Source organism: Mobula birostris, chromosome 9, assembly GCF_030028105.1.
Source record: "Mobula birostris isolate sMobBir1 chromosome 9, sMobBir1.hap1, whole genome shotgun sequence".
Classification (NCBI taxonomy): domain Eukaryota; kingdom Metazoa; phylum Chordata; class Chondrichthyes; order Myliobatiformes; family Myliobatidae; genus Mobula; species Mobula birostris.
Genome location: NC_092378.1, coordinates 2,867,229 through 2,880,833, shown reverse-complemented (window position 1 = coordinate 2,880,833; position 13,605 = coordinate 2,867,229). Strand labels below are relative to the sequence as shown.

Sequence of the window (13,605 nt, the reverse complement as noted above, 5' to 3'; positions counted from 1 at the left end):
TTTTAATAATGTATTCAGTTCATTATAGGAAGGATGTGGAAGCTTTAGAGAGGGTGCGGGGAAGTGGGGTGGATGTCAGAGGTAGATTTTTTAACAGGATGGTGGTTGCTGGAATGCACTGCCAGGTGTGGTGGTAGAGGCAGATAAATTAGAGGTATTTTAGAGACTTACTGAGATAAATGGATGATAGAAAAGTAGAAGGCTGTCTGGGTGGTATTGATCTTAGAGTAGGATCAAAGGTCAGGATGACATTGTGGGTTGAAGGGCCTGAGGTCTACACAGGTTGCCAGGGCAGGATCATGTTGATATTGTGAACTTGCCCTCAGTTGTAGCTCCAGTCTGTTAACGCTAAACCTTTCTGTTGATTTCATTTCTAATCACCTTGCTTAAACAGCAACAAAACCATAAGACACAAGAGCACAATTAGGCCATTGAGTCTGCTCTGTCATTCCATTATGATGATTTATTTTCCCTTTCAACCCCATTCCCCTGTCTTCACCCGATAAATTTTGACACCCTGACTAATAAAGGACATAGCAACCTTTGTTTTAAATATACCCAATGATTTGTCCTCCACAGCCATCTGTGGTAATTAATTGCACAGATTCACCATTTTCTGGCTAAAGAAATACCTCCTCATCTTCGTTCTAAATGACATCCCTCTAGTCTGAGGCTGTGCCCTCTGGTCCTAGACTCCCCCACTGTAGGAAACACCCTCTCTACACCCACTCTATCTCGGCCTTTCAAGGTCCAGAGCCATCAAAGGATGTTTCCCATGGTGGGGGAGTCTAGGACAAGGGAGCCTCAGGATAGAGGGGCATCTATCTAAAGCAGAGATCCGGAGATATTTCTGTGCCAGAGGATGGTGAGTTTGTGGAATTTGTTACCACAGGCAGCTGTGTAGGCCAGGTGTTTGGGTGTATTTAAGGTGGAGATTGATAGGTTCTTGATTGGTCATGGCATCAAAAGTTATGGAGAGGAGGACCAGGAAGTGGAAGGCGGGGTGGGGAGGGATCAGCCATGATTGAGTGACGGAACAGATTCAGTGGGCCAGATGGCCTAATTTGCTCCTATGTCTTGTGGTCTAAACGCTCCTCATACCTTTCCATTCCCAGAATCACTCTCGTGAACCACTTCTGGACCCTTCCCAAAGACAGAACATAGATAAGGAGTCCCAAACTACAAGTGCAGTCTGACCAATACATTATAAATCCTCACCATTGCATACTTGCTTTTATAGTCTAGACCTCTTGACATTGCATTTGCCTTCCTTACCACTAACTCAACCTGCAAGTTAACCTTTAGAGAATCCTGTAGGAGGACTCCCAAGGCCCTTTGCACCTCTGATTTTTGATTTTTCTCCATGTTTACAAAATAGTCAACACTTTTATTCCTTCTACCAAAGTGCATGACCATTCACTTCCCAACACTGTATTCCATTTGCCACTTCTTTGCCCATTTGTCTAAGCCTTTCTGTTCTTCCTCAACATTACCTGCCCCTCCATCTATCATCGTATCGTCTGCAAATTTGGCAACAAAGCTATCAATTCTGTCACCAGATCATTGACATATAATGTGAAGCAAAGCTATCCTAACGTAGACCCCTGTGGAACACAACTAGTTACTGACAGCCAATCTGAAAAGGCCCCTTTATTCCCACTCCTTGCCTCCTGCCAGTAAGCCAATATTCTATCCATGCTAGTATTTTTCTGTGATATCATGGGCTCTTATTGAGAAGCCTCATGTGCATCACCTTGTCAAAAGCCTTCTGAATGAACAAAGGACTTTGTGTCAAGTTGGTTTGTAGATGTGTGGATTGTCATTCATTCCTGGATATGAAATTGTCAAAGCTCTGATGTGCTAATGTAATAACCCTTCCAAAATCTGAGGAACCATCTGATTCAAACTCAGCAGGTCAGGCAGCGTCTGTCGAGAGGAATAAATAATCATTATTTTGGGTTGAGACTCTTCTTCAGGACTTGCAAGGAAGTGGGGGGTGGGGGGGGGGAGAAGCCAGAATAAGAAGGTGGGCACAGGGGAAGGAGGGCAAGCTAGAAGGTGATAGGTGGGTGGGGAGGAGGTGATGCAGTGAGAACTGGGAGGTGATAGCTGGAAGAGGCAAAGGGCTGAAGAAGAATCAATCTGATAGGAGAGGAGAAAGGATGAACCGTTCGTGATGTTGATGTATAGATAGTCTATATTCTGGGTTCACTTCTCCAGGGTGCTAGGAGGTTGCTGGGATCATGACCTGAACTTGTTCATCACGTTTCTCATTAGAAAATTGAAAGTAAGCTCTACACTTACTTCCACAGGTGGTTGAAACCTATTTTCATGAAGGCCTGGAGAAGTGGCGAGACCTGAACTGCACAGAACATTTTGGTATGGATTAATTTGCTCACGCCTTCTGTTATCAACATTTACGCTGCTAAACTGGGCTTCCTACTTCCTACGCTGTCTTTGAGCTTTGCATTTTGCTGGTTCAGATGGGGTGAATGCTAGGGAAGCAAGAGAAGAATTTGCAGAAACTTTGGTCAAGTCTCCTAATCATCTGTAAATTTATGGGTGTTGCCAGAGAGAGTGTATGTCAGACTATCCAAGGGGATGAGTCTATGTATATGTACCTGTGCCAGAGAGAGTGTACATCAGACTATCCCAGGCGCTGGTATGAGGTAGTGATGTTATCTGCATGTACCTGTGCCAGAAGGAGTTTACATCAGACTATCTCAGGTAATGAGTCTATGCGTATGTACCTGTGCCAGAGGGAGTGTGAGTCGGACTATCCCAGGTGATGAGTCTGTGTATGTACCTGTGCCAGAGGGAGTGTATGTCAGACTATCCCAGGTGATGGGTCTACGTGTATGTACCTGTGCCAGAGGGAGTGTATGTCAGACTATCCCAGGTGATGAGTCTGTGTATGTACCTGTGCCAGAGGGAGTGTATGTCAGACTATCCCAGGTGATGGGTCTACGTGTATGTACCTGTGCCAGAGGGAGTGTATGTCAGACTATCCCAGGTGATGAGACTATGTGTATGTACCTGTGCCAGAGGGAGTGTATATCAGACTATCCCAGGTGATGGGTCTACGTGTATGTACCTGTGCCAGAGGGAGTGTATGTCAGACTATCCCAGGTGATGGGTCTACGTGTATGTACCTGTGCCAGAGGGAGTGTATGCCAGACTATCTCCTTTTTGAAGCATCGCCTTTTGAACATGTCCTGGATGCTGAGGAGGCTAGTGCCCATGATGGAGCTGACTGAATTTGCAGCTTTTTCTGATCCTGTGCAGAACTTCCCCATACCAGATGGTGATGCAACCAGTTAGAATGCTCTCCACAGTACGTCTGAAGAAATTTATGAGTGTCTTTGGTGACATAGCAATTCTGTAATTACTAATACCAATTCGAAATATTGTGTCATGTTTTAGTTTGAAGACTATGTATAGACGGTATGAACTGGTAGGCACAATTCTAAAATCAATGGAGGGGCCTGTCCCCGTGCTGTACTGTTGAAGTCAAAGTGTAGGAATGCACTCTAAGTACAGGCCAATCAGTTCAATCTCAGTCTGATGAGTTTGAGACATTGGTCCAGAAAGCTCAATCCAAGGCAGTTTTGGCAAATTCTGGGCTATGTCTTGTATAAACCCCAGGCTGGGAACCCTTGAATGAGACAATGGCCATAGGAGGTGACTGTGTGATAAAGAATGATAACAAGCAACATCAGCTATGGTGCAGAATTCTAAACGGCGTGCAGAAACTGGAATCTCTGGGGCTATGTCTGTGGGGCTTTGGAAGTGCAGGCTAGGCTGAGAAAGCATACAGAATCCTGGGCCTTCTAACTGGAGGGTTATGGGTGTGACACTTTAGAAAGGATGTGGAGGCTTTCGAGAGGGTGATGGGTGATGAAATGGTTTATCAGAATGATTACAGGGATGAGGGACTTGATTGATATCGAGAGACAGGAGAATTCAGAGTTGCTTCTGAAACAAGTGAGGAGGGTTAAAATTAGGGTGTGGAAAGTTGAAGTTTAATTGTCATTCAACCGTACACATGAATACAGCCAACGAAACAGGGCCAAGGTGCAAAACGCAGTACCACCGGTCACACATAACGTAGAGAAAAACATAGTTGCAATAATATATAAAAAAAATAGTAATCTAGCCCAAGTCTCTGAGTGGCATGGTCTGTAGATTGATGGGATAGTGCATAGTTGTCCTGGAGCCACATTTCTGCATGTGCAGCCTCAGATGAACGGAATCCGGCTAGTCTTCCTGAGAGCACTCACTGGAGGGGCAGCCCAGGGTGGAATCCAGCTGCACAAAAACATCTCTGACGTCTCCTTCCCTGGTGACTACAACAAGCGACAAATCCAGCTGCACAAAAACACCTCTGACGTCTCCTTCCCTCTGGCGACAACAAGCGACGAATCCAGTTGCCATGCAGCTTCTTCGCCATTGGTCTTGCGAATGAACCAGTGAATCGAGTTTGCAGTATTCTACATTCCCAAGAGATGAGCAAGAGATTAAAATTCATAATGCTGCCTGGACTAGAGAGCATGTCTTGGAGCAAAGTATAACAGAGAAAACATAGAAAACCCAAAATACGGGTCCTTCGGCCCACAATGCTGTGCCGAGCATGCACGTACTTTAGAAATTACCTAGGGTTACCCATAGCCCTCTATTTTTCTAAGCTCCATGTACCTATCCAGGAGTCTCTTAAAAGATCCTATCGTGTCTGCCTCCACCACCATTGCCGGCAGCCCATTCCACACACTCACCACTCTCTGCAAAAAAAAAAAATTGCCCCTGACATCTCCTCTGTACCTACTTCCAAGCACCTTAAAACTGTGCCCTGTTGTGTTAGCCATTTCAGCTCAGGCAAAAAGCCTCTGACTATCCACACGATCAATGCCTCTCATCATCTTATCAGGTCACATCTTATCATCCGCCGCTCCAAGGAGAAAAGGCCGAGTTCAAACAACCTATTCTTATAAGGTATTCTTCCCAATCCTTGTAAATCTCCTCTGCACCTTTTCTATAGTTTCCACATCCTTCTTGTAGTGGGGTGACCAGAACTGAGCACAGTACTCCAAGTGGGGTCTGACCAGGGTCTTATATAGCTGTAACATTACCTCTTGGCTCTTAAACTCAATCCCACAGTTGATGAAGGCCAATGTTCTGTATGCCTTCTTAACCACAGAGTCAACCTGCGCAGCAGCTTTGAGTGTCCTATGGACTCGGACCCCAAGATCCCTCTGATCCTCCACACTGCCAAAAGTCTTACCATTAATAATATATTCTGCCATCATAATTGACCTACCAAAACAAACCACCTTACACTTATCTGGTTTGAACACCATCTGCCACTTCTCAGCCCTGTTTTGCATCTTATCGATGTCCCACTGTAACTTCTGACAGCCTCCCACACTTTCCACAACACCTCCAACGTTTGTGTCATCAGCAAATTTACTCACCCATCCCTCCACTTCCTCACCCAGGTCATTTATAAAAATCACAAAGAGAATGAGCCCCAGAATAGATCCCTGAGACACACCACTAGTCACTGACCTCCATGCAGAATATGACCCGTCCACAACCACTCTCTGCCTTCTGTGAGCAAGCCAATTCTGGATCCACAAAGCAATGTCCCCTTGGATCTCATGCCTCCTTACTTTCTCAATAAGCCTTGCATGGTGTATCTTATCAAATGCCTTGCTGAAATCCATATACACTACAGCTACTGCTCTACCTTTATCAGTGTGTTTAGTCACATCCTCAAAAAATTCAATCAGGCTCGTAAGGCACGACCTGCCTTTGACAAAGCCATGCTGAGTATTCCTAATCATATTATACCTCTCCACATGTTCATAAATCCTCCCTCTCAGGATCTTTTCCATCAACTTACCAACCACTGAAGTAAGGCTCACTGGTCTCTGATTTCCTGGGCTATCTCTACTCCCTTTCTTGAATAAGGGAACAACATGCCTGAAATATTCAGCAGGGAAGGCAGCTTCTGGGGAGACAGTGGAGGATGAGAGATGACCTGATAGAGGTGTATAAGATGATGAGAGGCAATGATCTTGTGGATAGTCAAGAGGCTTTTTCCCAGGGTTGAAATGGCTGTCACGAGAGGACACAGTTTTAAGGTGCTTGGAAGTAGATACAGAGGAAATGCAGCATAGGTGGATGTCGGAGTAGGTTTGTTTACACAGAGTGTGGTGGGTACATAGAACACACCAAATGGGGGTAGAGGCAGATATATTAGGGACATTTAAGAGATTCTTAGATAGAGACATGGAAGAAAGAAAAATGAATGAGGGAAGGGGTAGATTGATCTTATAGTAGATTAAAAGGTTGATGCAGCTTTGCGGCTGAAGTACTGTCATGTTCCATTGTCCCTCAGCAAGGGCAGCAGCCATGGAGGAAGACTGATTAATCAATATAGTACGGAAGCTGCAAGGCATTGGATCGCAAGACCCTACAGGGGATAGTACAAACCACAGAGAGGATCACCAGGGTCACTTTTCCTCCAATTTGTAACATTTACCAGGAGCATTGTAGATGAAGGGCCCAAAGCATTGTTGAGGACCTTTACCATCCATCTCACAATCTCTTTGGCCCACTACCATCAGGAAGGAGGTACAGGAGCATCAGGACTAGGACTGCCAGACTGGGTAACAGCTTCTTCCCTCAGGCTGTGAGACTAACGAATACCCTGCCATCCACTAAGATCTCATCAGGACAGCAAGCTCTTTACTGTTTACCTGTGCTGTGCACTACAGGCATTTTTGAATTATATTTTATTAACATTTTATGGTAATATTTTGGCTTGTGTGCTGTTTGTGATACATGTTTTGTGGGTTGTACTGTGGTCCAGAGGAACACTGTTTTGTTTGGTGGTACATACTATATATTTACAGTCAGATGACAATAAGCTTCAACTTGAACTTCAACCTGGTTAGGAACCCAACCCAATCACCATTAGAGTTTCGGTTTACTACAGACCTGCCAGGTGTTTCTAGCATTGTTTCAGATTTTTGAGTTCAGTTACAGTAAGTCATTTTACTATTGTCACATGTACTGAGGTAGAGTGAAACCTGTCTCGCATACTTCGCATGTAATATTTTAACTTGAGTTCTGTCTCCTCAGAAGCTGCATTCCCTGCTGAATATTTCAGGCATGTGTTGTTATTTCAGAATTTCTGTTGTTTCAGATTCTGATATATTTATTCTTGTGGACAGTTAATGTTGTTAGATGTACTAATAGAGGGGAAAATTCCAAGCAGGTTAACGCTTCTCTTTCATTTTTTTTAAACAGTTAAATTTCACAAGGAAGTTTTGGGAATATCCCAGTCTTTCAATCAGCTGGTCTATCACCAGAATGCAGTGGTTGAAAGCTTGAAGAACCATCTTCAAATCAAGAACAGCATGGCCTATCAACCGTTACTTGAGTAAGGCTCTTAATGTACAGCATTAGCTCCTTTCTCCCGGTACAGTTCTTTGGAATACCCAACATTTAACATGTTATATTTGTGTTTTATATATTTCCGCCTGTCAACTCCCAGCCCCTCACTAACCCCATCCCTCCATCCTCACTTGCCAATTCCAACCTCGCCCCATCCTCTCATCTCCCCTTTGCATTCAGTCCTGAGAAAGGGCCTGGAGCCAGAAGAACAAGCATTCCCTCTGTATCCATAGACGCTGGCTGACCTGAGTTTCTCAAGCAGTTTATGTTTTGCTCTGGATTACAGCATCTGCAGTCTCTTGTGCGCCTTTTATAATATATTGGTTGCTGGCTAACCATTTAAATTCCACTGCCCATTCCCATTCTGACATGTAGGTCCACGGCCTCCTCTACTGGAAGCAGCTCCTATTCCATCTGGGTAGCCTCCAACCCTACAGCAGCAACATTGATTTCTCTACTTTCCAGTAATTTCTCCCCTTCCCCCTCTTCTGTTTCCATTTCTCATTCTGGCTCCCCTCTTACCCCTTTTCTTCTCACCTGCCCATCACCTCCCTTTGGTTCCCCCTCCTCCTCCCCTTTCTCTCATGGTCCACTCTCCTTCCCTATCAGATTCTTCCTTCTTCAGCCTTTAGCTTTTCCACCTATCACCTCCCAGCTTCTGACTTCATCACCTCCTCCCCCACCTGCTCACTTTCCCCCTCAACTGGTCTCACGTATCATCTACCAGCTTGTACATGTTTCCTATTCCCCACCTTCTGGTTCTGGCTTCTGCCCCCTTTCTTTTCAGTTCTGATGAAGGGTTTTGGCCGGAATCGTCAACTGTTTATTCCTTTAGACCATAAGATATGGGGGCAGAAGTAGGCCATTCGGCCCATCGTGTCTGTCCCACCATTCAATCATAGGCTGATCCAATTCTTCCAGTCATCCCCACTCCCCTGCCTTCTCCCCATACCCTTTGATGCCCTGGCTAATCAAGAACCTATCAATCTCTGCCTTAAATGCACCCAATGACTTGGCCTCCACAGCCACTGGTGGCAACAAATTCCACGGATTTGCTATCCTCTGCATCTCAGTTCTAAATGGACGTCTTTCAATCCTGAAGTCGTGCCCTCTTGTCCTAGATTCCCCTACCATGGGAAATAACTTTGCCATATCTAATCTGTTCAGGCCTTTTAACATTCCTCTCCATTGATGCTACCTGACCTGCTGAGTTCCCTCAGCATTTTGTGTGTGCTGCTCTGGAATTCAGCATCTGCAGAATCTCTTGTGTTTTTGTGCTAATTGGGATTTGTTTCTGTATTACAGCCTGGTGGCACAGCTGGCTAGAGACCTACAAACTGACTTCTATCCTCACTTCAGAGAATTCTTTGTGATAATCACATCTCTGCTAAACACCCAGGACACAGAGCTGCTGGAATGGGCTTTCACCTGCCTCTCCTATTTGTACAAGTACCTCTGGAGGCTGATGGTGAAAGATATAATGGACATTTACAGGTATTTGTTTTAATTGCACTTTTCTGATGAAGGGTCTTGGCATGAAACATTGCCTCTTCATTCCTCTCTATTGGTGCCGTCTGACCTGCTGAGTTCCTCCAGCATTTTGTGTGTGTTGCTCTGGATTTCCTGCAGCTGCAGAATCTCGTGTGTTTCTTATCGTCCAGCTGTTACTCTTGTTCTGTTTAAGCTTTGACATGCAGTTTTTCCACTTTTTTTTGAAATTTATGTTTTACTTGGGCAAGAGGTTAAAAATATAAAGTTTTCTCTGAAAGAATAGTGGATGAAAGTAAATATTTTCTACCTCCAAGAAATTATTTTTGTGAGATTTATTCAGAAAGGTGCTGGAAAAGGGCCTGTAACCCACCCTACACATGGACTGTTTGTCCCACTCCCATCAGGGAGGAGGCTTTGTAGCATCCACACAAAGACCACCAGCCTCAATAACAGTTACTATCCCAAGCAGTAATCTGATCAACACCTCCACCCAATAACCCACCCCTCCACACCCCCAACCACCACTACTTTATCATTTCCTGTCACTCACCTTATGTACAGACACTCCTTGTCACTTTATGGAGATAGAATCTATCTATGTATATATGCTATCTTATATATTTATATTTATTGTGTTTTTATTATTAGTGTGTTCTTTATCTTTTGTGTTTTGTTTGGCATTGTATCCGATCAGGAGTAACAATGATTTCATTTTCCTTTACATTTGCATACAGGATTTGACATTAAACAATCTTGAAGGAGAGCAGTGTGCATTTTCTCTGATTGATACAGGCAGCACTAAGCTGTAGTGATATAGAAATGTAAATTGAAGTTTCATTGTAAATCTCACCCAGCTACACAGCTTTGCCCATCCTCTGGTTGCTTTCCCACTTATACTCTTCACTCTGTGCTCTACTGTTCTGTCGCTCTTCATAAAGTCAGCCATTAAATATTTCTTTTTCGGGTTGCATAGTTAACAAGTTCAAGTTCAGTTTATTGTCATTCAACTGTGCACATGTATTCCAATAAATAAAACAACATTCCTCCAGACCAAGATGCACAACACAGTACATATTAGTCACATAACACATAAAATGATATCACCAGAAATAGATTAACAAATAATAAATATTAATAATAATCAACATGTCCTGCCACTTTCTGGCTTCTGATTTTGTCCCCATTGGAGATTTGTGCCTGGAACTATTCAGCCTCAGGCATCAAAATCTGTGGATGGCGATGCATTTCAAGTTGATACCCAAAGGAAAAAGTACATAAAGTGTGAATCTTTCAAGTGTCGATCTGAATTGTTTACCTGTTCTCCACAGATGCTACCTGACCTGTCAAGTATTTCCAGTATTTTTTTTACTTTTCAACTTCTAACATCAATATTATTTTTTGCTTATTCAACCCCATTCTCCTGCCTTCTCCCATTAACCTTTGCCACCATGACTAACCATGAACCTATCGGCCTCTACTTTAAGTATACCCAATGGCTTGGCCTCTACTGCTGTCTGTGCCAGTGAATTCCACAGATTCATCACCCTCTGGCTAGAAAGTTCCTCCTCATCTCTGTTCTAAATGGATGTCCCTGTATTCTGAGGCTATGCCCTCTGGCCCTAGACTCTCCTCCACTGCAGGAAACAACCTCTCCACGTTTACTTTCACTGGGCCAGGTATTCCCAACCCTTTTTCAAGCCACGGTGCCCTACCATTAACCAAGGGGTCCATGGATCCCAGGTTGGGAACCCCTGATCCAGACCTTTCAGTAGTAATAGGGTTCAGATCTGATCTTAAGTCACAGGTTAGCCAGACAGATAAGGATGGTCAATCTCTTTTTCTGAATGACATTAGGAAGCATACGACCTTCAATGGCAATTTGGTAGTTCGGTCACTTTTAGCAAGATGAGCTTTTGACGAAATATAAATGCTGGGATTTAAATGTACTTGTCTCTAATCCAGTAATACAGCCACTATGCTAGTGATTCCCCCTTGAAAGTGCCTTTGAAGAGTTGTCACTGTAGTAATCTGGGGAATGTAGCCTGATATAGGCTCCCACAAACAGTAGCTCTACAGTAATGCAGATAATCATCTGTGGGGCGAGGTGTGAGGCAAAGTATAAACTGTGGGGCATGGTGTGAGGCAAATTATAAACTGTGGGGCGTGGTGTGAGGTAAAGTGTAACCTGTGGGACGTGGTGTGAGGTAAAGGATAACCTGTGGAACGAGGTGTGAGGTAAAGTGTAACCTGTGGGGTTTGTGTGAGGTAAAGGATAACCTGTGGGGCGAGGTGTGAGGTATAACCTGTGGGGTTTGTGTGAGGTAAAGGATAACCTGTGGGGCGAGTTGTGAGGTAAAGTATAACCTGTGGGGTTTGTGTGAGGTAAAGGATAACCTGTGAGGTGAGGTGTGAGGTAAAGTATAACCTGTGGGGTTTGTGTGAGGTAAAAGATAACCTGTGGGGCAAGGTGTGAGGTAAAGTGTAACCTGTGGGGTTTGTGTGAGGTAAAGGATAACCTGTGGGGCGAGGTGTGAGGTAAAGTGTAGCCTGTGGGGTTTGTGTGAGGTAAAGGATAACCTGTGGGGCGAGGTGTGAGGTATAACCTGTGGGGTTTGTGTGAGGTAAAGGATAACCTGTGGGGTGAGTTGTGAGGTAAAGTATAACCTGTGGGGTTTGTGTGAGGTAAAGGATAACCTGTGAGGTGAGGTGTGAGGTAAAGTATAACCTGTGGGGTTTGTGTGAGGTAAAAGATAACCTGTGGGGCAAGGTGTGAGGTAAAGTGTAACCTGTGGGGTTTGTGTGAGGTAAAGGATAACCTGTGGGGCAAGGTGTGAGGTAAAGTGTAAACTGTGGGGCGAGGTGTGAGGTAAAGGATAACCTGTGGGGTTTGTGTGAGGTAAAAGATAACCTGTGGGGCAAGGTGTGAGGTAAAGTGTAACCTGTGGGGTTTGTGTGAGGTAAAGGATAACCTGTGGGGCGAGGTGTGAGGTAAAGTGTAACCTGTGGGGTTTGTGTGAGGTAAAGGATAACCTGTGGGGCGAGGTGTGAGGTAAAGTGTAACCTGTGGGGTTTGTGTGAGGTAAAGGATAACCTGTGGAACGAGGTGTGAGGTAAAGTGTAACCTGTGGGGTTTGTGTGAGGTAAAGGATAACCTGTGGGGCAAGGTGTGAGGTAAAGTGTAAACTGTGGGGCGAGGTGTGAGGTAAAGGATAACCTGTGGGGCGAGGTGTGAGGTAAAGGATAACCTGTGGCGTGTGGTGTGAGGCAAGGTGTTTGTGATGCATTAAAGAGCAGGTGCTGCTCCTCACTCTAAAACACAATGTCTGATTCTCGCTGTTAGTTCACCATTGCTTTCTTTCCCCCAGTCTGTATAGTTCGCTGTTGTGCCACAGTAAGGAACACATCCGGCGTTTTGCGGCTGAAAGCTTTGCTTTCTTAATGAGAAAGGTGAGTTTATCTTGACAATGTTGTTGATGCCAAGGCTGGAATTCCAGTGTTCCCCTAATCCTGTGACAGCAAGGCTGGCATGCCAGTTTCCCCAATCCCATGAACCTCGGATTTCACTGTACCCTAAATTAAAGATTAAAGATTAGCTTTATTTGTCACGTACAGGTGCACCAAAACATACAATGAAATGTGTTATTTTGTGTCAATGGCCAACACAGTCCATGAACGCACTAGGGGCAGTCCTAAATGATAATCTGCTCAATTTCCTATCTGTTTAGTCAGCTGCTGTGACGTAATACTACAGTTGTACACAACCTCAAAATCAAAGCCAACTTATTAACGAAGTATATTACCTTGTCAGCGTAAACCACCTTTAGATTCATTTTCTTACAGGTATTTACAGGCAAATAAAGAAATACAACAAATTTATGGAGAACTTATACATAAAGATTGACAACTAATCAATATGCAAAAGGAAGACAAATTGTGCAAATAATAAAAATAAATCAAAATATGTGCAAAATGCTGGAGGAACTATAGAGAGGAATAAACGGTCGATGTTTTGGGCCGAAATCCTTCATCAGGACAGGGAAAAAAGAGGGTGGAAGTCAGAATAAGGTGGTGTGGGAAGGGGAAGAAGAAATCTGATAGAGGAGAGTGGAGCTTGGAAGGAGGGGAACCAGAGGGAGGTGATAGGCAAGTGAACTGAAGGGGTAAGAGGGGAGCCAAAATGGGGAATGGAAAAAGAAAGGGGGGAATGGAGAAAATACTGTAAATTAGAAAAATCTATGGTTGTGTTAATCAGATTGGAGGTTACCTAGGCAGAATATGAGGTATTTGAGTTAGTCCTGACGAAAGGTCTCGGCCTGAAATGTCGACTGCACCTCTTCCTACAGATGCTGCCTGGCCTGCTGCGTTCACCAGCAACTTTGATGTGTGTTGCCAGAATATGAGGTGTTGCTTTTCCAAGCCAACGGTGACCTTATCATAGTCGTAAAGGAAGCCATTGACTGACCTGTTGGATTGGGAATAGGGATTGGAATTTAAGTGGCTGGCCACTGGGCCTGCCCATTGTGGATGGAACAATGGTGCTCGATAAGAATGTTCTGAAGGAGATTGCATCTTCAGCCCTTTACTCCTTCTGCCTATCACCTCCCAGCTTCTTAGTTCATCTCCTCTTTCCCCATCCATCCACCTCCTCTTACCATC

General features: G+C 44.4%; 1 protein-coding gene across 1 annotated transcript in view; it reads left to right on the top strand.

Annotated features, from left to right (window-relative positions):
* The window catches only part of utp20 (UTP20 small subunit processome component), a 183,231-nt gene that overhangs the window by 7,840 nt on the left and 161,786 nt on the right, over positions 1 to 13,605 (top strand). The window contains exons 3-6 of the mRNA XM_072267366.1: positions 2,313 to 2,379; positions 7,312 to 7,444; positions 8,764 to 8,952; positions 12,315 to 12,396. Coding sequence (XP_072123467.1) covers positions 2,313 to 2,379; positions 7,312 to 7,444; positions 8,764 to 8,952; positions 12,315 to 12,396 — 471 coding nt within the window. The remainder of the gene's footprint in view (positions 1 to 2,312; positions 2,380 to 7,311; positions 7,445 to 8,763; positions 8,953 to 12,314; positions 12,397 to 13,605) is intronic.